Source organism: Xenopus laevis, chromosome 2S, assembly GCF_017654675.1.
Source record: "Xenopus laevis strain J_2021 chromosome 2S, Xenopus_laevis_v10.1, whole genome shotgun sequence".
Taxonomy (NCBI): domain Eukaryota; kingdom Metazoa; phylum Chordata; class Amphibia; order Anura; family Pipidae; genus Xenopus; species Xenopus laevis.
In genome coordinates this window covers 133,259,099-133,283,719 of record NC_054374.1, presented here as the reverse complement: position 1 = coordinate 133,283,719, position 24,621 = coordinate 133,259,099, and the positions used below count along the sequence as shown (strand labels likewise).

Here is a 24,621-nt window from a genome sequence, read left to right as displayed (position 1 = left end):
GGTCAACCCGGTCTTCTCAGCTTCTCGGCTTTTTTTTTTTCTATAGCTTTCAGCCCCGCTAACCTCTGACGTCACCACATTATTCCGATTGGTTGAGTGCGGGCAAGCTCTGCATGTTCATTGGCTGAGCATAGATGCTCTCTTTTGCGGAAGGGGTAATGCAATTCGCGGCCTGACGTAATATAAAAGCGCGCGCGATAAAGGCGGCCATATTTGTACACTCAACCACTCCCTGCTGTTGTTTAATCTAATAAAGCACGGGTTTTCTCCTCTAGCGTTTGTAATATTGATAGAATCAGGGGTACTAATTAATCCAAAATGCTTCCCTGCACGTATGTCAAACGATTTTCCACTATGTAGCAACTAATGCACTGGATTTTTCCAGTGTAGCCCCTGAAAATGGATTTTCTTAAATCTTCTCTCACAATATGTTAATTGCCCCCTTTGTGGTGCCAATAATATTTTTTATATATAAAATAAGATGAGACAATTTGCAATTGGTCTTTTTTTTCATTTTGTGGTTTTAAAACATGCTAATTGCTGTCTATTTGCAACACTGGTGTGTTAGCCTTGTAAAATTGTGGAGGGTACCCTTATTGTAAAATGTGAGGCCTTTGACCGGTCACTGAAGAGTTCCATGACTATTTAGGCATGAGGAACAAAACTACTAACTTATGGTAAATAATGTGCTACCCTATAGTAAAATATAAGGATATGAATTTTGTGACCTTATAAAGGCACAACGCCAAAGTGATTTTACGCAAGTCCAAGGTGACTTCTAATATTTTACAGCAGGAGGTATTATAGGGTTGCCATCTGTCCAGATTTCACCTGGACAGCATGGATTTTGGAAGGACTGTATGGGTGAAAAATTAGGAAATCCAGACAGGACATTCCTGCCCCTAATGTCATCAGCCTCGCCCCAATGTCACTAACTAGTCCCTTGACATCATTCGCCAACCCCCCTGTCCGTTTTCCCCAAACGGAAAAGGTGGCAATAACATGGCGGGTGGCCGATAGCCAATCGCAGGGAATCCTGTCCGGTTTCCTAATTTGGAAAAAAAAACAGGCTGCCTGGCTCAAAACTGGACAGGTGGGAACCCTAAGATATTACAATACACACATTTCATTGAATTGGGACACAAACGACATCACTGGGTAATGATTATAATTCATGACATCACTAGGCACTGTATTTAAGTATATAATTATATATAAGTATATAATATACAAGAGTCATGAAAACACAAAAAACGGCTCTGCTGTGTGTGCTGTACCAGAAGAATTATGTGTGGAGGTGCGACTCTTCAGTCCAAGAATGATTTTGTATTTCTCCAGCCTTAATTACTGCTGACACTATGTAATTGTGTGCAGAGCCTTTCTCAGTTAAATCACTCAAGTTTAAATATATATATATTTTTAGTAACTCAATAAGTGGAGTGCTTGGAAGCGTAAACTGCCACATTTCAAAGCAAATCGTCTGAAAACATTTAGGCAGTTGCCATACCAGCCAGTGGTGGTAAGGTTGGTCTATTTGGCATGATGACCTGAGCTAAAGTCTAACTTTTTTTTATAATTTTATAGTAGGGGTTCTATGTTGTTACGGTATGGAAAGATTTTACACAGGGGTACAATACAGGAACCTGGTTAAACCAATAGTAGTTTGTAATGTGGTGCCTTGTACCTCCTAGGAATACCCAGCCAAAGAGTATATACACAACCGTTATTTGACACACAAATTCCCCAGTAATAGATGTGAATTATAATAAGGTTTTCCAGGCCACTGGGCCCCAGCCTGCAGCCTAACTTCCCTTCCTCTTCAGATCTTCAGATCTTCAGATCCAGGATGCTGTACCTTCACAAACTTTCAGCACATAAGTCAGCCTTGCTTATTCTTTCTTAACCTAGCTCCTCTTCCACTGGGTGCCTGTCTGGTTGAGGTACCGCTGGGACACCATCCCCTTCTCACTTCTTGCTGGAACCTCAACTGCTCGGTTGCTAACTAATCTACCTCTAATTCTCACCCCCTACTGTGAGCTCCATGAATCTAATGCTGCAATCTATCAGTAATCAATAGTGGTTAGGGACAGGCAAGGGTCAAGAACAGGAAACCAGACAATAAGCGCACCCAGGAATCAGACATGCGTTCAGTAAGGAAAAAACAGCCAAGGAGCCTTTAAATATTTGAATTTCACGCCAAGCTCAATGACGTCAGATGCAGACTGGAAATGGAAATGCACAAGTCAATTGCGAAGTGGCGTGTGACAAGCCAGAAGAGTTGCGTGGAAGAAGAGGCAGTGGTGACTCACGCCTCCTCCTCTTCCTCGAACCTCTTCTGCCTAGTCGCACAGGTATCATCATACTGGGGACATCCCCTACCCAACAGTGCCATCCCTTGACTAAACTAGAAATTAAAGTATTCACATAAAATAAACTATTCTGCTCCTTACACTGGCTCCTAGTTTAAGGTGACCTGATAAATAAAAAGCGAAATAACTCAAAAACCACAAATAATGAATAATAAAAAACAATTGCAAATAGTCTCAGAATATCACTCTCTATATCATACTAAATGTTATGAACAACCCCTTTAAAGAATGTTAAATCATGCAGACAAAGCATTGAAAATCCTAGGAGGCTTTTCTTCTGTTTTACAGAGGTCACTTTCCTTCTAGAATAAAGTTAACATATTGAATGTAAAACAATATGCCTATTTCCTAAAGGAGAACTAAAGCTTAACTAAAGAAGTGGGCTAGAAATGTTGTATATTTTATTTTGAGATTCTGCCCAAACAGCCCAAGGCAACCACAGCACTTTAGCAGGGAAGATCTGTGCCTCCAAAAATGCCCCAGTAGCTCCCCATCTTATTTTCTGCTGATTCACTGCACATGCTCTGTGCTGCGCCTGTCACTCATAAGTTTAGGGACCTACTCAGTACACATATAATATAAATGTCACAATATAAGGCTAATTAGTAATTAATACAGATAATTACTACATGACAGCACATAAATCAGTGCAAACATTATGATACTTTAATAATCAGTCCTGTAGCATCAGCTTATATTACAGACAAACCTCATTTTCTGCTTGATAATTTATGACGCCCCCTAAGCTTAGCTTCTCAACAGCTGCTCAAAGCCCACTGAGCATGTGAGTGTCGCAGACATTTTCCAAGATTGTTTGAAGTCCTGGATCATTGCTGCTATTGAGAAGCTGAAACTTTAGGCAGATGCAATAAGTTCATTGTATAAAATATGGCATTTTTAGCAATATTAATTTTAAGGGTTTAGTTCTCCTTTAAGATGACGTGACATCACAGCGTTACTTCTGGGATTACTTACTTGGGATTAAGTTGGACATATCCTTGATTAAGAAGGACTTGTGGGATACTTGTGAAAAATAAATTCAGCTGTAGAAAGCAATGCCAATCAGCATCAGGAATGGCCAGTATAATTTTGTCCTTTTTTAAAAGGGGTATATAGATTCACATTAGGAGAGGATCATAGTTTCTCTTTACAAAATACTAGGTTGGTAAAGGGTATGTTAAGTCTCAGTTGTGAGAAAAGGTCGGCTAAGTTTCCTTGTATAACAAGGGGACCATACAATAACTCTCTGATGTTTTTTTCATCTTGGTCCTATCAATGAACACAAGGGCAGCCATTCAGTTTAGAGGTTTCATCTTAATGTTAGCTAATAAGCCATTGCCAATCTGTTATGCATTATTTCAGAATTGATGGAATGCAATTTTAGTTTTAGTTTTTAGAGCATTTTCCCTGTGGAACTGAAGTTATTTGCAATACGTTCCTTGAATTATGCAAGTGCTGTTAAATTATGACTGATATTTTTTTCCTGGACATTACTGGAGATTTATGTATATAATTCAAGAAGTGTTATACATGTCAAATTGTAATGTAGACGTTATGTAATTAAACCTGCCAAAGCATTAAAAAAACAACAAATATTCTTTCTGAAGCATTATTATTATGCTTGAAAATAGAATGTGAACACTAGGTGGCAGTCTTTTCTGTAAGTTTCTTGTTTTGATATGATTTCTTGTATTTTTGTAAGGGAGTGTGGTCTGACTTCTTTGCATTATATGAAATTATAAGCAACAGCAAGCAGATACACAATATACTACTCAAGTTTGAACATAAGTTAAAATATTCTACTATAGTAGAGCTACAGATGTCCACATAGTAGAGTCATAACCACAGAGCAAAACAGAAAAAAAGAATAATTATAAACATTTTAGCCCATTATGCCCTGGGCTTAAGGCATAAGGCATAAAGCAACTGGTTTATATATTTATATAAGGTATGGTATAGGAGACATTGCAAGAAAGTTGGACACTGATGTGTTAAAAAGCATGCATCTTAAGCTGGCCATAGATGCAAAGATGCAGTCGTAGGAAACAAAGGTTTGTACGATTTTTGGAATGTGTGTGGAGTGTCCTGACATTTTTTTTTGCCATGGAGATCGGTTGTTTAGTCAATCGGACAGGTTAAACTATTTTTGCTTGTTGGTGTTACTGGCTCTTTAAATATTAGAATACCATCATGTTAAGGTGGTGATATATGTGGGATAAGGGAAGCAGATGCAATCAGATTCTACCTGGAATTTGGATCAACCTATCACTTCCAACCCCCCAATAAACAAATAGGATTATTATATGCTAATTCTGAATCTAAAACCATAATGCTTAAAGGTGTTGTTCACCTTTTGATTAACTTTTAGTATGATGTAGAGAGTGATATTCTGAGACAATTTTCAATTGTTTTTCATTTTTTATTATTTGGAGGTTTTGAGTTATTTAGCTTTTTATTCAGCAGCTCTACAGTTTGCAGTTTCAGCAATCTGGTTGCAAGGGTACAACTTACCCTAGCAACCATGCATTGATTTAAGAGTTCAGAATATGAATAGGAGATGCTTGAATAGAAAGCCAAGTAATAAAAGCAATAAAAGAATTAGAATTTGTAGCTTTACAGAGCACTTGTTTTTTTATATGGGGTCCCCATTTGAAAGCTGGAGTCAGAAGAAGAAGGCAAATAATTACAAAAAAATAAATAATGAAGACAAATTGAAAAGTTTTTTATAATTGGTCATACTATAACTAATACAGTGATTTAAATGATATTATAGACGTGAAATAATTCCTTAGAATTATGTGTCAAAATGGTATAAATAAATGCTGACATATCAATATGTCAGATAGAGAGGCAGAGAGTCTATGTTGAGAAAAGACACCAGAATATACAATGTATGCCACAGTCTACACGTGCGTCTTCAAGCCTATGAGTAACTGCCTGGGTGCATTAAACGCATTAAAGGCTGTGGGGCAGATCTACCAAAGGGCGAAGTGGCTAACGCTAGCGTCAATTCACTAGCGTTACCGTCCACAGGGACATTGGCAATTTACTAACACTAACATCTCTTTCACTAATTCGCTAGTGAAAGAGACAGGCGCTATTGGTCATTCGCACTCTATCGACAGGCGACAATTCGCTCTGGCGAATTGACGTTACTCTGCAAATTCACTAAAGTGCGGATTTTACCTTTACCCTTTTGCCAGAGTTGCCTTTGTCACCTCAGATCAGACGAAGTGCATTAAAGTAGCTAGATCTTCCTCAATCTTCTGCCACTAACATTATATTCTGTGAGCCGAAAATGCATCAAAGTCCAAAAAACGCTGGCGTCTTTTCCTTTTTTCTGCCTGATTGCCTGCAAAAGACTTAACTTGAACTATTTTTAGGTTTTCCCAATAAATTTGCAAACATATGGAACATAAATTTTACAGTGGGCTCATGTGTAGGGCATTAGAATAACTGTATTGTCTTTATTAAGGTTCCCTGGACATGTGTTTTAAAAAGTGTAATTTGTAAGTATATTCACTAACATTTTACATAAAGACGTCCATACAACTTTAAATTTCCCGCCTTATGCAAATTGACCTGAGCGCAAGATCTCTAGCAGAAATGAATGCAATCGCATCTTCACTATCAAATGCTCGCATTGTGGAAGTAATGATAGCGAAAAGTCGCCAGCGTTCCGCGCCCATGATGAAACTCCGCATTTTAGTGAATTAGTGTAGTCTGAGCAAATTTTCGCCTGGGTGTGAAGTGGACGATGGCGAATTTTCGCCGGTTAGTAAATCTGCCCTTGTGTGTTTATCCACTTTTTTAAAGGCGTTTTAATAAATATGCCTTGAAAAATCCCATAGAAATGAATGGAGATAGGCGGTATTTCATGGCAGTGGACTGTGGACATCACTCTTTGATAAATATACCCCATGTCTATAGTTCTTTTATTTGCCTGTCCATGGGATCTGTGAGTGCCTGCCTTTTCTTCCATGGTTGAATACCTTCACCTTGAGTTGTAGGTCTGGGACATGTGCACCCAGACCCTATTTTTAAACTGGTGAGATTAAATACTTTTGGCTATGATCCAGGAATTTTCCTTTGATATTGCATCTTCACTTGCTGCCAAAGTCACTGAAACCTACTTGAAAGCTGCAACATCGCCAGCATTGTAGGCTATGCATATGGAGGGGGGGGGGGGTTCTGATGTGTTAGAAAAGGTATTGTAAACCTGAAGAGGAGTTGATTTATCAAGATACATAAGTTAGTGGTCATAGAGCTAGCGTGTAAAGAAAAATATGTAAAGAAAAGAGACTAGGAGAATAGAGGTTGAGTGAGGAGAGGAAGAAAAATACTACTGAGAGTGGGCCCCTGGTCTAAGGTTTTTGGTTGGCCCCTGGACCTGTGTCCCTGTCATTGCACACCATAAGATAAATATCCAAACGATACTACTCAGCACACACTGAAATGTTGCTGGAACAAGTTGTCTGTATCACTAGTCTTTTAAGTGAAATCGGTAGTCCTATGTTGATATGGCTTTGGCACTTCTCATGGACTTGGGCGGAGGAAGAATTCTTTCATTCCTAAATCAAAATGTGTGTGAACATTTTGGGGTTTATTTATTAAAGTCTGAATGCCAAAAACTCAAAAAAAATTGTGTATTTATTTTTTTTCTATAAAATCAGATTTTTTAGTGGAAAAAAACCTAGAATTTTTCAAGATTTATTAAACCCCCAAGATGAAAAAAGTCATATTTGTTAACATATATGTTAACAAATGCATGTGCAAAGGGCAATCGCCATGCTTTTTTCAGAATTCCAGCATCAAATTTGCCAAATTGCCACAATTATGCATGCATTTTGCCGCAAAATGATGCAACGCTGCGCAAGTCCGGTTGGCGTAATATTCGGTGTTCAGCATGTGAATGACGTCTGTGCTCCTATTGACGCTGGGAATGCAGGGAACCTTTGAGCTACCTCCTGATCAGGAGATTGCAGTAGCTCCAGGGTTCCTCTGTGTCGATAAGTGCAGCGATACTTAATTCAGATAGAAGCCAGGAAAGACTGAGTGGCACCGAGCACAAGTATACAAAAGTGCAAGGAGTGCATTTTGATGCAAGTGCCTACATACAACTGACCGCATGGAAATTGCAGGAACCACAACTGCCGTTACGGATGTACATGTGCTGTATTGACTTAAAACTCATAGGACACTCAATACTTTTCTGTTTTTCAAAGAATGCTGGGAGCTGTCTGACATATATAAGATAATAAACCCAAGGGTTTCATTAGGATACAAATAAATAAAATCAGAACAACCTACTTTTACAATAACCCAAAGAGACAAGTAACAAGATGGTACTAGGAGCAAATGGGCCCTGGAATTACCACCTGCCAAAAAAGGTATTATGTACTGTCTCCTTTGCACCTGGGCAGCCTGCCCTCTGCACCTACCAATCCTAAATGCACAAGTGCTTCCTGTATAGACCCTTAGGGTTTATACTTTGCACTCCTTAGTACTCCAGCTGCACCCCTAGCATTACGGGAACCCTGAAGAGTGGTGGGTGAATAATGCAATAAAGGTTCCTAATTCTCTTTAAAAAAAACGGAAGAATTCTAGTGACTACATCACCTATATATGTTGCATCAGTTGTTATTCTGGTCACTGCAGCCTATGCCAGAAATGATTAACTTAGTGGTATAAATATATTCCCATAGTATATTTAAACACTTATAGTTCCCCTGATATTCCATTTCTGATACAGGTGTTTTTGACAGACTTATCTTAAAAGAAAACAAATGAATGTTATTTACAGCATGGCTGGACTGAATGTGAACAACAGCAACCCCTTTCATTGCCAATACATTTTTTTGTGTGCACATATATACAAGTTGTGCCTATGTTTGTGTATGAGGATCTAGGCACAGCATGTTCTGGTGCAAGAAAGCCCTTAGCCCTGTATGTAGCATTAATCTTAACCAGGTAGTAAATACAGAGCTTCATTTGTACTTTGCACCTACAAACCACTAGTGCAACAAAAAATGTTGCACTAGTTTAATCTCATGCAAATAAAGGGTATATAGTAGGCACAAGTCTCGCTAATCTGCACACAATTCACAAAGCTGATACAAATCTTTGTGCCTCCAGTATTTGGCACACCACTTTTGTAGTGGTTCGATGTGTACACAATAAGTGTAAATCCGGAAACTATGTTGCATTGTGGGTAAAAAAACATGTCTAATTAGGACACGTTTTAGTACTTTGCATAACTGCTGTAAGATTGTAATGATGTGTTGAAAATCTTTGCAATGGACACAGACACAAGTTATTCAGGCAATGGGTTCTGTGTTGTGTGTAGGAAGAAGTTGCAGCCCTCCAGGAATATATAGATGCATGGAGATGATTTCTGCACCCAGGCTGACGAAGTGACTCCAGGTGCCAACACCGAAGGCCACACACATGAGCAAATGGGCTGTGCATTGTTGCATAGTTTTGCAACAAAATACATGCGTAATTTTGGCAAATCAGGCGTAATTCCAGTAGACGCAACTCTCCCTCGCAACTGCAGTGGCGCTGGAATTATTTTACCCTAAGGGCACTGTCATATGGGGCACTTCACCCCCAATGTGAAATCTACTCTCCCATGGGCGAAAAACATGTACCCGACTAAATCACATTAGTTGTAATTGCCACATGTAAAACACAAGATATGCAGTGATCCTGGGGAAGTTTTGAACGATTTCCAAAGATTGCTGTATGTAATGTCATTTATGTTTGGCAACTGTAATTAACAAATATGAAGAGGCACATTTACTATGGGTCGAATATCGAGGGTTAATTAACCCTCGATATTCGACCATCGAAGTTAAATCCTTCGACTTCGAATATCGAAGTCGAAGGATTTACCCAAATTTACCACATTATCCACCCCACAGATTCCTTGGGGCTTGATTCACCGATTTTTCTCACCAGCGTCAGCTGCACAACCCTCACACCACTTCGCCAGGCACAAAAATACGCTTTGAATACACGTATTCACTGAAATGCTAAGTTTTGTCCCAGTTGTCGACTTTTTGCTAGCGTTACTTCGGCTGTGTGAGCATTACATAGCGAAGATACGCTAGCGTTCATTTATGCCTACCAAAAATTTGCTAGTGATCTTGCACTTAGGTCAATTTGCATATGGTGGGAAATTTAAAGTTGTATGGAGGTTTTTATTATAAATGTTGGTGCAAATGCTTGAAGTTACCACTTTTTATTAAACATATCCAGGGAACCTTAATAAAGCCAAGAGAGTTATTATAATGCCCTACACATGAGCCCACTGTAAAAAAAAAAGTTCCATATGTTATAATGTGTGCAGAAACCCGGTCACCCAAAAAAAGTAAAAGTTAGGACTTGTGCAGCCAATCCCGCTTAAAAAAAGGAAAAGTCACCAGTGTTTTTTGAACTTTAATGCATTTTCGGCAGACAGGATATGATGTAAGTGACAGAAGATTGAGGAAGATCTAGCTTCATTTTAGCACTTCGCCTGGTCTGAGGTGGCAAAGTAAACTCTGGCGAAAAAGGTAACGTTCATTAAATCTGCACTTTAGTGAATTTGCAGAGTAAAGATCGTTCGCCAGAGTGAAAATTCGCCTGCTTCTAGAGTGCGAATTATTAACGCCTGTGCCTGTGAATTGGCGACATCCCTGCAAGTCGCTAGCGTTAGCCACTTCGCCCTTTGGTGAATCTGCCCTCATAAATGTATCAATAACTAGTAAATTAGATTAAATTGTCTAAAACAGAAATGCTTATAAAAAGTGCTTCCCTTCCTCCCTCCAACATCCCAGTTACTATAAGTTAGTCCTGACTCCCCAGACCTTCTCCTCCATAGAATGTCACTACTCCAATCCATAATAAATGACACTGCTTGAACCACACACCTCACCAAATGCTCTTACTGAGCCAAGCCACTCTGCCATTTGTATGACACCCTTTTGTTGTACATTGGAAAAGAATATGTAAGTACTCTATAAATGCATGATAATAAAATCATATTTTACTACAAATAGTTGTAATAGGGGAGGATGTTTCTTTAGGAAATGTGCCCACTTGGTCTGCCAGTGACATACACTGTGCGTTTACAAACATTTTAGTATATAATGTACAGTAAGTGTAGGAGGAGTCTGTGTGAGCCGCCTACATGATGTCACTGATACAGAGAAGCTTTAAAAGCCACTTATAAGTGCAGCGAAACCATTAGAAAAGGGAACCTTCTGCTTATCATAATGAAGGTCTATTTTGTTTTCTTGTGCCTTCTGCCCTCTCTGATTTCTGGAGCCAGCATCCTGCCTGAACCTAGTGAGATAGTTTTTTTTATGATTTACGAATGCTTGGGTTATTTACTGCATATAGTAGTGTGCATTTGTGGTTTGTGATAAATACTGTTACTTTTTCTTGATCATATTGCTGAAGCTTTTAAAGTTTTTTTTATTCTTTTGATTAGAAATACTGCCATTTATTTATAATATAGTGGGAAACTCTTTTATATCAACTTTGTATTTATTGTGTTACTTTATGTATGATTCCTGATGACAAAGCTACATTGCAGAATCCCTTGCTAATTCTTTGGTGTAAGTGTGAGCAAGTGAAATAAGCTGCAGCTGACAGAGCAAACGTGAGAACAAAACCAGAGAGCGGTACATGGAGCAAATACCCAAAGCATATGGGAATATCTAGGACAGCTATGTAAACTGCAAGAGAATTGCTTTGTTGTTTAATACAGGGAAGTTAAACATTACACAACTCCACCATTCTTCATATTTCAGTATGTTTTTTTCTCTCCAGGGAAGGATGTCCGTGCTTCTGCTTCGAATGCTGAAATTCAGAGTCTGGCTGAGCAGTTCTATGCAGCTGATACAAACAAGGCTGTTAGTGGGGACATTACTCTGAATCTGCAATACAAAGCCTCCAGCACTCAGACGAGCTCAGGAACAGACTTTGCCAGTCAAAAGTAAGTTACTTTATGACATTTTTTTTTTTCAAAGATTTTTCACCACCTTAATATGTAATCTCTGAATTATTTTTTTCTGTTTTTGATTGGCTAAAGAGTATGAGAGGGTATTATGAGTTTGTTGGTTAATTAAGCAGTAGGCTGATAGTGGTGCAAAAAGTACATTTTTATACCCATAACCCCTACAGCCATTGTGGGACTATCTTTGCAATAGCCGCCCCTGCTTCCCTTCACAAATAGATTTGCTGCTCCTCAGAGTGCCTGTGTGGGTGTTCTAGGTTTATTTTGCTACAAGGATGAAGAATGGGCACCTATACTGTATATACTATTTTAGGCAAGGATGAGGAGTGTTAGCATTGCATTCATGTCTTGACTTTTACTACTATTCAAAGATACATCTCCAAACAGGTCACCGATATTCCTTTATTCTAACTGCTGTTTTTTCACAGCTAAGTTCTTTCTAAGTTTGTAATAGTGAAACTATATTGTAAATATTAATAGTACATTAATAGATGTGTAAAGGACTATAGAAGCCAAACAATACTACCCATGGCTAGGTACTCAAATAACTCATTAGACAATTGCCTTGTTTTGCAATAAATATTAAATGTTGAAAGTGAAATGAAATAATAGAATATGTTGAAAATAAAAAAAATATTGCATGTAACATATATTAATAAGCTAGCAATTTCTCCATCTTGTCTGATATCAGGCAAGTTTTAGTAAGTTTTAGCATATTTTTTGCCTATTATATATAAGCTCTTGGCTCTTGACCTTGTTTAAATTTTGTCAGATGTGCCAAGTGTTAACTAACTATTGATACAAAATGAAGTGCTGTATATTTCAGAAAATTGTCAGGAAATAAAAACTTGAGCCTGAATGTGTGCAGAACTTTTTAAAACTTGTATATATGCGGACATATCCCATAGTGGAAGAAACAAGGAAAAGTTGTGATCACTAACCCAAGGTGTAGGGTTGATCAGCTACTGTTTTCTCAGCACTCAGACTTACCAGCCATTATCTGCACACACATTAACTTGTAGTGCTGATGAAATAAATAGATACATACATAACCTCAGGGTTGCGGTTGCACATTAGGATTCTGTGCATCATGCATTGTTACAGTCTATGTCTATGTTTTCAAATTGCAATTAACTGTCTTAGGATAGTAAATATAAAGGTTAGTATCATTTATGTTCAGCATTCTAGTCGGATATAATTTGTAGGAAGACATTAAGCTGGAGTATTAGATGCTTTAGAATGGATCCTTCCAAGCTGTGCCTCTCCCACAGTGTGTGCTCATTCAGTGGACTTACTTGTTTTTTTGGTTCAGGATTCAGCCAAATCTGAGCCTTTTTCAGCAGGATCTGGATTCCGATGAATCCAAGTGCCTAGCTGAACCAATCCAAACCCTTAAAAAAAGTAAAAAATTTGCCGCATTTGCTTTGCACAAGTGTGTGTATACTTTTGTGTGCATGCTTCGCAAAGCCATCCGCTATTTCCACTGCACCAGAGGCTTCGGATTGATATTCTCCTAAATCCAAAGATGAGGATTTGGGATTCAGCAATAAACAGGGTTTAGTGCTTCAATAGATGGGGCTGGACTGAAGGTAATATGGATGAGCAACATCTGGTGAGTGACAAGTTTAGGAATATGTACAGAGTACATTCTTAATTTAGCACTTAAGGTAATTTGCATCTAGTTTATTCTAAATGTATGCTCATGTTTTATCCTTCCCTGTAGGTTATTTAATTATGTGAATGAAGCCAAACTGTTTGCTCGCCCAACCTTTGCCCGGCTTGTGGATTTGCTTGATAATTATGTCCACACAACAGGCACTGCAGAATCTGTGCCCACGGCTGAAGTAAATGAGCAAAATGCTTTTATAGATGAGATCTTCAAGACCTCAATCATCACCAAACTATCTGACTTCTTCATCTCTAAAGGTACTGCTGGCGCTGAAAATCAAGGGTATAGAGGTCTGAACTCTGTGCTATTAAGAAATCAGAAGCATTGAACTTTTTTATAGGTTCTTTTAACTGCTCCTTAAACATAAGTTTTGCAATAGTTACAAAATAAGTTGTAAAAGTTGGAGTTAGGTTGAAAAAAGACACGTCCATAAAGTTCAGCCTTTTAAGTCTATACATAAAACCTGTCTAACTGAAAGAAAAAAAACCCATTTGAAGCACCTATAATTTGCATCAGAGGGGGAAAAATGTCCTCCAAGATGTCAATCGGACTAGTCCTTCAATAAACTTGTAGTATGCACAATCTTCATACTTTTAACAAGCTTTGTTGACCTTCTCTGGACCCTCTTCAATTCAATAATATCCAGATTGAGCACAGGAGACCAAAACTGTACAGTATATTCTAGATGGGGCATTACTAGCGCTCTGTGTAGATGAAGAATAACCCTCTCCTTCCATGGAACTATGTTCCTTTTAATACAGCTTAAATCTTGTTAGTCCTTGCAGCTGCTGACTGGCATTACTTGCTACAGCCTAGTTTATTATATAAAAAGACTCAAAGGCAAGTGATCATCCCCAGAGTACAGGGCCCTCAAAGCTGTATTTCTTTTTGGAATATCTGTATTCCAGAATCTGCTTTATTCCCTATAATCAAGGTAGTATTTCTCCTAGTTAGCCTAAGCCTGGCTCTGATACATAAAGGAAGCTATTACAGGAAAAGTCATCAATATAGCTTAACATTCATCCTCCTCGATAAAGTGGAGCCCAAAGCCTGGGATAGTAAAGCGTCTCTTTTATAGACTCACACAATATGCCTGGCCAATAGGAAACTTTGCCAGGGCATGCCTCTCCAATTATGGGGAACACCCCCTCCTCCCAACAAACTCAGCCCATTGCAGGACTTAAACCTGTTATCGCTGTAAGAGCAATATGTTTATTGCTGTTTTTTTTACTCCATCTGAGGGGCAGTAAATAAGTAGCTTTATAAATCTTATTCATTGTGTAGTAATTTGCTATTTGAAGCTGAATATATGAGTGGAGGAGATCAATTCTACTGATTTATTCTTGGACAGGGTACTACAGCTCAGCTGCCAGCTTTAAGACTGATCTTAAAGAGATGTGGTTTGGTCTGTACACCCGTACCAGTGGCCCGTTGGATTCTTCTGGCTTTGAGCATGTTTTCCATGGTGAGTAGGTACTAACTGCGACCTATTTGATCAACTTCACTGTATCAAAAAATATACTTTTTCACATTAGCCTTGGTGTGGCAGGAGGTTGATGTTTTAGGAGACAAGAACATCCATAGGCCTTATGTTTCTCGTTTCTCTGTAATAAACTAGTACCTTGTACTTAATCCTAAATAATGAATATTTGCTGCTAAAAAAATAAAAAAAAAAATAACCCAGGGATTTGTTTAAACAGGTGAAATCCACAAGGGAAAGATATCAGGGCTTCACAACTGGGTGAGGCTTTATCTGCTGGAGAAGTCTGGTCAAGTCAACTATCTGAGCTACAGCTCTGATGGAGTAGTAAGTATGAGCTAAACAGTGCTGGACTACTATTAGAGCTTAACGGGATCCATGGTTTCCAGTAATGTGGAGCAGAGTTGGAGACATCGCACATATCTCAGCGAGAACATACAAACTGACCATGGCCAGAATTTTACATAGGACCCCGATACTGTAAGGCAGTAGTGGTAACCATCGCCCCTCAACACTGCTTGCTACAGATGACAATAAAGTCTGTTGTGCAATTAGCAACATGAAAAAGAGCTCATCTAGCAATCCTCCAGGATCCTGATCTTGGGGTCAGCAGAAGAGGCACGTGCCTAGTGTCCCTTACAGCTTTGCACCCTAGGCATTTGCCTGTTCTGCCTACCCCTAGTTCATCTAAATCTCTTGTGGAGGATTTTGTAACCAACCAAATTGATTTTGTGCATTCCTAGGATATATATACATTCAAGGTTAAAGGGCACATATCATATCTATAGGGCTCTATTACCCTGCATGACCAGTGGGGAAATTAATGGGTGTCCTTTAAAGGTTACCTACCGTATATACTCGAGTATAAGCCGACCCGAGTATAAGCCGAGGTACCTAATTTTACCTACAAAACTGGGAAAACTTATTGACTCTAGTATAAGCCTAGACACAACTACAGCCCTGTCTCCCAGCAGCGCACATTCTGCCAAAGCGACCCCCCCAGCGATCAACCGGACTTCTTTGCAAAGTTGATGGTGACAGAGAATTGCCAAACGGATTACTGTGTGCATTGTCCCACTGTCCCACTACCATGTTTGATATTGTTTGATATTGCCATCACTGTTAATCTTTCGTATAACCAACAGAGGGCGCTGTGTGATATTGCAGTCACTGTTATTCTTTCATATAACCAACAGAGGGCGCTGTGTGATATTGCAGTCACTGTTATTCTTTCATATAACCAACAGAGGGCGCTGTGTGATATTGCAGTCACTGTTAATCTTTCATATAACCAACAGAGGGCACTGTGTGATATTGCAGTCACTGTTATTCTTCCATATAACCAACAGATGGCGCTGTGTGATATTGCAGTCACTGTTATTCTTTCATATAACCAACAGAGGGTGCTATGTGATATTGCAGTCACTGTTATTCTTTCATATAACCAACAGAGGGCGCACTGTTATTCTTTCATATAACCAACAGAGGCCATTGTGGGATATTGCAGTCTCTCCTCAAGTGTACTGTTGGTATAGGAATGATTAAAAGTGACTGCAATCTCAGCTACTCGGGTCGGGTACCGCTGACCCCAGTATAAGCCGAGGTAGACTTTTTCAGCACATTTTGGATGCTGAAAAACTCGGCTTATACTCTGGTATATACGGTAAATACATTGTGTGCTTGTCATTCAATGTCTCACCACAGAGTGGCAACCTTTCATCATATTTTACATTTGCCATGGTAAAAAACAAAATGCATTAATTCTTCTATGGAAATGTGGATGAAAAATCAGACTCAGTTATATTTATTTACTGACAATTGGAACTGGGGAATTTTCTTAGCACCGATATAGTTATACAGATTAATACTGAGCTCCTGCCCTAGTGGAGCTTGCAATCAAAGGTGCCTATTGAACTCACAATATGGTCAATTTTAGTAGGAGTTAGTTAACCTGCCTATTTTTTTTTAAATCCATTTAGCCCCGTAGAGAACGTACAAACCTGCCTAGGCCAGAAGTAAACTTAAGACTCCCATGATGTAAGGCTGAGATGTTACCCTTTGAGCCATTGCACTGTATGAGTTCAAACTTTATCACTATTTAATTATCACTAACTAAAGTGTTCAAGACATTCAGGAACATAAAGGCCAGGGTTTTTCTGCCTTGGCAAATTTGTCTAAATGTTAGAGATTATTCTTCAGCTTCACTCATATGAATTTAGTTCATATGAGTGGTTTGTTATGATATAGTGGCAGTAATTCAGTATTTAGTAATTTAGTATTTAGTGGCATTTTAAAAGCACTTTAATGATTGTAAGTATATGGGCAAGCTTTCTATTTTTTTAAAGGATAAGTAAAAAGGATAAGTAAAATTATGTAAAATTATTCAGTGTGCTTTTTGAAGTTCTTTTGCAATTTACATTAATTCTTGTTTTTTTTGTTTCAAAGCTATCACACTGTTTGTAAACCTCAAATATAATGAATTGTGTAACAATAGTGTCACCTGCTGGTTAGTTTCTGTAAATTTATTGTCAGAGTTATAAACATTCAGAAGGAAAACAGAGAAATGTTCTGATGTTGCTCTGCTCAGGAAAAGCACCAAAAATGTCATCCGAGGTTCCTGATCTCTTTCCTGAGCAGAGCAACATCAGAATAATTTTCAATTCATTATTTGGCATTTTTTTGCCAAAATACTTTTAGTATTTAGTGTGCAATTGGTTTTTATTTTTTATTATTTGTGGTTTTTGAGTTTTTTAGCTTTTTAATCAGCAGCATTCCAGATTGAAATTTAAGAAATCTGGTCCAAACGACTCTAGCAACCATGCACTGATTTAAATAAAAGACTAAAATATAATTAGGGGAGTGTCTGAATAGTAATACAAGTAACAAAAAGTCACAATAAGAATAAATGTGTAGCCTTGCAAAGCATTTGTTTTTTAGATGGGGCCAGTGACCCCAGTTTGCAAGATGAAAAGAGTCAGAAGACTATCAAAAATAAATAATGAAGACCAATCGAAAAGTAGCTTAAACTGGCCATTCAATAACATGCTAAAAGATAACTTATAGATGAGCCACCCCATTAATTTTAATTTTCTATGTTTTTTTTCCAGTGGAATGGTTATCCAGATATTTATGCTTTTCAATTGAAATGGAGTACTTACCTGAAAACCCTGGGCTCTTTCTTCATTGGCAGTAGTCCTGAGTTTGATATTGCTATGTACACCCTGTGCTACGTTACCCGCCCTGATAGCCTGTAAGTATCTTATAATTTAGAAAGGAACTTCTTTTCAGTTTGGAGAGAAAATATAGGTGCCATTATTGCTTAAGCCTACCTGTAAGGAGGTGAAAGTTGTATTATAATGTATTGTTCATGTTAAGCACTTGTTGGGAATAGAGTAGTGTAAAATAGTCAATGTAATTCCAGATACCAGACAGTAGAACTGTGGGTTCTAAGATGTATGGTTGTCATCCTCATTGAGGGATCCAGACGAGTGGGTTGGGTGACCCAGCCTAAAGACCACTTGAAAATTGGGGAGAATGCCTATTAATTCCTATAATTCAAATTTAAAAATAAAGTTAGGTGAGATTTGACAGCAACGCTAGATATTTGTCTATGGCCGGTACAGCAATGTTTTTTTATATACTGTATATCTGTAATACTGTTATGAGTTAAGGGTGGGTTTTGGTCACACGTTTGACCTCAAAGGGTGACTTTTTTAACTGAAAAAGCCTAAAAATGCACTACACTACAGAAACTCTCCTAAAAGTTGTAAACTGCAGATAAACCCCAGAAAAGTGTCAATGGAGGGAGAGAACAGCAACTTGGTCGTAATTTAGTAGTTGGGTTCTGATTGTGGCAGAATCTGGAATTATGGGGGGAAACACTTCATTGTCTGTAAATTTTTACACTGTGCTGCTTTCATAAATGAGCCATCTTGTCTTTTTGGTCACCTATGAAAAGAAAAGACACTTATTGCCAATTTGAACATGTAACGTTTAACAGATCATGGAAAAGGTAACAATACTGGGTGTACTAAAAGTAACAGTGAAGAAAAATACAGTTTAAATGAGAACTAAATGTCAGAATCAGAAATGTTACACCCTTTGTTTTAAACTTCTGCACCAGCCTAATGACACCAGAGCCCTTTAAAGGAAATCTATAACCCCCGAAAATGTATAGTTAAGCAACAGACAGTTTATATCATATTAAGTGGCATGTTAAAGAATCTTACCAAACTGGAATATATATTTAAGACTTACATTTTAAGTAAATATTGCCATTTTACATCTTTTCTCTTGAGCCCCCATTTTATGATATTCTCTGTGCTGCCTTAGAGATCGCCTGACCAGAAAAACTGCAGCTCTAACTGTAACAGGAAGAAATGTTTGAGTAAATGACAGAACTCTGTCCATTAATTGGTTCATGTGACCTAACATGTATGGTTTGTTTGATTTGTTTGTGTGCAAAGTGGAACATAGGATACCAGGAGATGGCTCATGTTTCTTAAAATGGTTTCTATTTAGGATTACCCAATGGTATATTATTATGAAAAAAGTTTATGAAGCAGGGCTTTACATATGAGCTGTTTTATGCAGTATATTTTTAAAGAGACCTACATTGTTCGGCAGTATAGTTTTCATTTAACAGTGAATATCTGTGACTCTGATTATGCCCCCAGCATTTAGCCATCTTAATTTTTGCTCATTTACAGAACATAGTCACAAGCTATAACTGCTGTCCCTTATCTGAGCGTAGAAATCAACTCACAAAATACAGTATATACAGTATAGAAAGGGAAAATACAATACAAGACATATAATTGAATTCTTTTAAAACCATATTGGTTTTTTAGGCTTTCATTCTCTTTTAATGAAAGGGTTGTTTACCTTGAGTTAAGTTTTAGTAAGACGTAGAGTGTTATATTCTGAGACAATTTGCAATTGGTTTTCATTTTTTCATTATTTTATTTTCACGTTATTTAGCTTTTTATTCAGCAGCTCTCCAGTTTGCAATTTCAATCTGGTAGCTAGGGTCTAAATTTCCCTAGCAACCATGCACTGGTTTGAGACTGGAATATGAATAGGAGAGGGCCTGAATAGAAAGACGAGTAATAAAAAGTAGCAATAACAATAAATGTGTAGTCTTACAGGGCATTTGCTTTTTAGATAGGGTCAGTGAGCCCCACTTTAAAGCTGCAACGGGTCAGAAGAAGGCAAAAAATAAAAAAATATATAATAAATAAATAATGTAAAACAATTGAAAAGATGCTTAGGACTGCTCATTCTATAACATACTAACATTTAACATAAAGGTAAAACACAATTTTAATTGATAAGGATTTTAATATTTTTTGATTGGATGGATGATGGGCTTTTCTAAAAGACTCCATGGGGATCAGAAATGTAAAAATGGGTTGTTTTATTTTGAATTAATGCTATTCCAGATTCAGGCTTCTTATTGATTTTCCTTTCTATCATTTACTTTAACTTTGTTTTGATTCAAGGTGCTCAGTCAAGATGGGCGGCTCCATTTTCCAAATTCAAACCTACACTTGGGCCAACTCTACTTATGGAAATGGAAAGCGATATGTGGCTTCTTCTTACCCCAATATTTAAGAAAATTATCTGAATATGTTTTTAAATTAAAGCTGCAGCTATGGAAAACATGGTGTCTGCCCATTTATTTACTCTACATGGCAGGTTGGTGTATCTCACATTGTTGCTTTGTTGATCATACAATGTATACAGGTATGGGACCTTTTATCCAGAATACTTGGAATCTGGGTTTTCCAGGATAACTGGGAATTTAGATCTTCATATCTTAAGTCTACTAAAAAATAATTTAAACATTAAATAAATCTAATAGGATTATTTTGCCTCCAATAAGGATTCATTATAACTTAGTTAGGGTCAAGAACAAGGTACTGTTTTATTATTACAGAGAAAATTTTTTAAAATTTTTTAATTATTTGATTAAAAGGGAGCCTATGGGAGATGGCCTTTCTTTAATTCAAAGTTTTCTAGATAATGGGTTTTTGGATAAAGGTGGCCATACACATAACAATTACGATCTTTCCTGCAACCATTGGTTCGTTTTAAATATAGACATTTAGAGCTGAATCATCAGATATACAGGTAGAAGCAATAGAATTCTACCTGAATCTGATGATTTAGCAGATAAACACTGGCTGATGCTCGGGCACCTTCACAGGCACCTGATAAAAATTTCTCTACGTGGCCAATCCACAATGTCTTTTTTGCAGATATCGATTAAGGATGGGCGAATTTTTTCACCTTGTTTCGCCGCAAAAATGACGCCCATAGACTTGTATGGCGTTGTGTGTCGAAAAAAGAAAAACGCGCGGCAAATTTTTTTTGACGCACATAGACTTTAATGGGCGTCTGAGACATTTTGCTGGCGGCTAATTTTTGGCGAAACGGGTCAAATTCGCCCATCCCTAATATCGATCAGTTCATCTTCTGCCATACCCGCACCGAATAGTGTATGATGATAATATCTGCTGTGTATGGCCACCTTAAAGGAATTGTTAGTTTCTAAAATAGTTAGTTAACCAAAAATGTAATGTATAAAGGCTGGAGTGACTGGATGTCTAACATACTAACTAACTAACTATATTAGAATTTTTTCTTTATTTTGCACAGCCTATTTATTTATTCCGTTTTTATTTTTACACTGAACTGTTTTTTTAACCAATTCAGTACCTGTACTTATGTATAGACAGTTCATTTTTGGACTCTTTGTTTCAAAGACCAAAATAAACCTCCACTTTTATATTGATTTATACAGTAATGTACTTGTTAAACAGTACAGTCTAATCTCTGCTTTTTAAAGCTACTTTTTAAAGAGATATTTTTTGCTCTGCATATAAATTAAAAAAAAAAAAAGACATTTGACTTTTCTTGCTGATTACAAGGGCACCTGATGTCTGAGAGGTGCTCCACTTAAATCCTACTACTTGCCTAGCGTAAATTCTATCATTCATCATAATAATTTGGCCACAGGGGATATCATTTGATTGGAGTCTACAGAAGAGATCTCATTTTACTTCATCAACAGAAGGAGCAAAGCATCTTCCACTGTTTCTTAAAATTTGTAGCATATATATATGCAAATAAACTCTGCTGATAAAAGTAAAGGACATTATATCAAAGTGAATCACATTGTTTCTTTAACAAGAAACTGATTGAAGAAGTTGGCTAGGAGACCTGAGTCAAACTGCTACTTAAAGTGGACCTGTCACCCAGACACAAAAATCTGTATAATAAAAGTCCTTTTCAAATTAAACATGAAATCCAATTTCTATTTTTTATTTAAGCATTCATAGCTGTTGTAAGCTCATTTAAAAATCTCAGCTGTCAATCAAATATTGTCTGCCCCTCCTCTATGCCCGTGGCATAGAGGAGGGGCAGACAATTACTTTCACTTTCAATTCAGCACTTCTTAGATGTCACTGCTCCCCACACATTCCCCCGTTCTCTTTACCATATAACTGTGTGGCCAGGGCATAGGGATGGACATTGGGTCCCCCATTCTGGTGCAAAAACAAAATTCTGAGATGATGCAAGGCTTGTCTTAATAACAGTGTCCACAAAATGGCTGCTGCCTGCTTGCTGTAATTTTGAAATCCCAGACTGAAGGAAACAATATTCAAATAATTTATATAGTGTAATTAAAGTTCATTATCCTTGACTAATCTGATAAAATAGGATTTTGAATAATTTTTTTGGGTGACGGGTCCCCTTTAAAGTCGTTCAATGTGCAAAGCAGACCTACATTATGAGGGGTTTTGTCTGTAGTGAAAAACTTGTTACCCACCAAAACACAAGCAACTGGAACACATGATAAAATAAATACTAGAGATGCACATTAAGAGGCAGATTTACTAACCAGCGAAAATTTGATAGTGTCTACTTCGGACCCAGCCAACACTTCGCCAGGTGAAAATTTGCTCAGACATACGCTAATTCACTAAATTTCACAGAGTTTCGTCATGGCCCGAACGCTGGCGACTTTTCGATTGCATTACTTCGACAATGCAAGCATTTGATAGTGAAGATGCGTTAGCATTTATTTCTACCTAGCGAAACTTCGCTAGGGTTCTTGCGCTCAGGTCAATTTGCATAATGTTGGTGCATATACTTATAAATTACACTTTTTAAAACACTTGTCCAGGGAAAGACAATAGAGTTGTTATAATGCCCTACGCATGAGCCAACTGTAAAGTTAATGTTCCATATGTTAGAAAATGTATGGGAGAAAACCAGTGACCAAAAAAAAATTTTAAGATCTTTTGCAGCCTATCACTCTGAAATAAGGAAAAAAACGCCAGTGTCTGTTGAACTTTGATGCATTTTCCACTCACATAATATGATGTAAGTAGCAGAAGATTGAGTAAGATCTATGTACTCCATTGCACTTCGCCTGGTCTGAGCTGCGCCCATTATTAAATTGGCGATGTCCCTGCGCGCAATAACGCTAGCGAATTGACCCTAGCGTTAGCCACTTCGCCCTTTAGTAAATCTGCCCCTAGGTCTGATGAGAGCCAGATGCCAAACAGACTAGGTTGAGTAGAGGAAGTAAAGAAATACAAAATTTTGTTAAAAGTCAGATGCCATACACTCAACGCCTCGTGAACAAAAAGCATGAACATGGTAACTGAAGCCAAATATATATATATATATATATATATATATATATATATATATATATATATATATATATATATATGATCTGTAAGGAGCCAGGAGCTTAATAATCTTGACCTGTTGGTAGCTACAGACCAAAGCAGTGGATGTGAAATGAAACACATATCGTCCTCAACAAGGACATCCATAGCCAGTGTGCAGACAGTAGCCAGGAATCCAAAATATCTGGTGTAGATGGAAGAAGATATCAAATATGATGGTTTTGATGGAGCCAGAGATCCAAAACAGTGGATTGGAGGATCCAGAGATCTACCACAGTGTAACTTGGTGTGAGCTAGAGATTTTCTTCAAAAGCATATAAAGGGGACGTGTTAATTATTTATACTTAAAGGGATACTGTCATGGGAAAAAACATTTTTTTCAAAATGAATCAGTTAATAGTGCTGCTCCAGCAGAATTTTGCACTGAAATCCATTTCTCAAAAGAGCAAACAGATTTTTGTATATTCAATTTTGAAATCTGACATGGGGCTAGACATATTGCCAATTTCCCAGCTTCCCCAAGTCATGTGACTTGTGCTCTGCTAAACTTCAGTCACTCTTTACTGCTGTACTGCAAGTTGGAGTGATATCACCCCCTCCCTTTCCCCCCCCCCAGCAGCCAAACAAAAGAACAATGGGAAGGTAACCAGATAACACAAGATAACAGCTGCCTGGTAGATCTAAGAACAACACTCAATAGTAAAAACCCATGTCCCACTGAGACACATTCAGTTACATTGAGAAGGAAAAACAGCAGCCTGCCAGAAAGCATTTCTCTCCTAAAGTGCAGGCACAAGTCACATGACATGGGGCAGCTGGGAAATTAGAAGGAAGATAAATTCCGCACACCAGGGAAACAGCTGGGAAATTGACAAAATGTCTAGCCCCATGTCAGATTTCAAAATTGAATATAAAAAAATCTGTTCACTCTTTTGAGAAATGGATTTCAGTGCAGAATTCTGCTGGAGTAGCACGATTAACTGATGCGTTTTGAAAAAAACATGTTTTCCGATGACAGGATCCCTTTAACTACAGCCTTTAATAAACAATATATCTAACTATGTTAGGTAATATTAGCATACATAAATGCACACACATTTGGATAATTCACATAGAATATTGATTTTAAAAAGTTTGTTCTTTTGTTTTTTTTTTGTAAGGCCTAGTGTAGGCCTGGGACTAAGCAACACAAATTAAGAGGCCGGGAGCTGCCAATGCATGTGGTCTGTTCTTATCTGGGATACTAGGGGCTAGGCAGACGCTGCTCTGACTGTAGGAAAAAATGATGCACAGGGAGAGACATAGGACACTGGCCTCCAGGCACCACAAGTAGAAATTCGGCAGTGCGTAAGGCTGCTGGAGATTATTTGCCTTGTATGTTCTGCTTTCATTTA

At 37.8% G+C, this 24,621-nt stretch overlaps 1 protein-coding gene across 1 annotated transcript; it reads left to right on the top strand.

Annotated features, from left to right (window-relative positions):
* Nucleotides 1-10,627: 10,627 nt before the first annotated feature.
* On the top strand, nt 10,628-20,183 carry endoul2.S (endonuclease, poly(U) specific like 2 S homeolog). Its single transcript, NM_001110753.1, is given in 7 exon segments — nt 10,628-10,700; nt 11,187-11,352; nt 13,097-13,299; nt 14,394-14,507; nt 14,743-14,849; nt 17,630-17,772; nt 20,024-20,183. Coding segments are annotated over 7 exon segments (918 nt in total). The 3' UTR covers nt 20,136-20,183.
* The last annotated feature ends 4,438 nt before the right edge of the window (nt 20,184-24,621 follow it).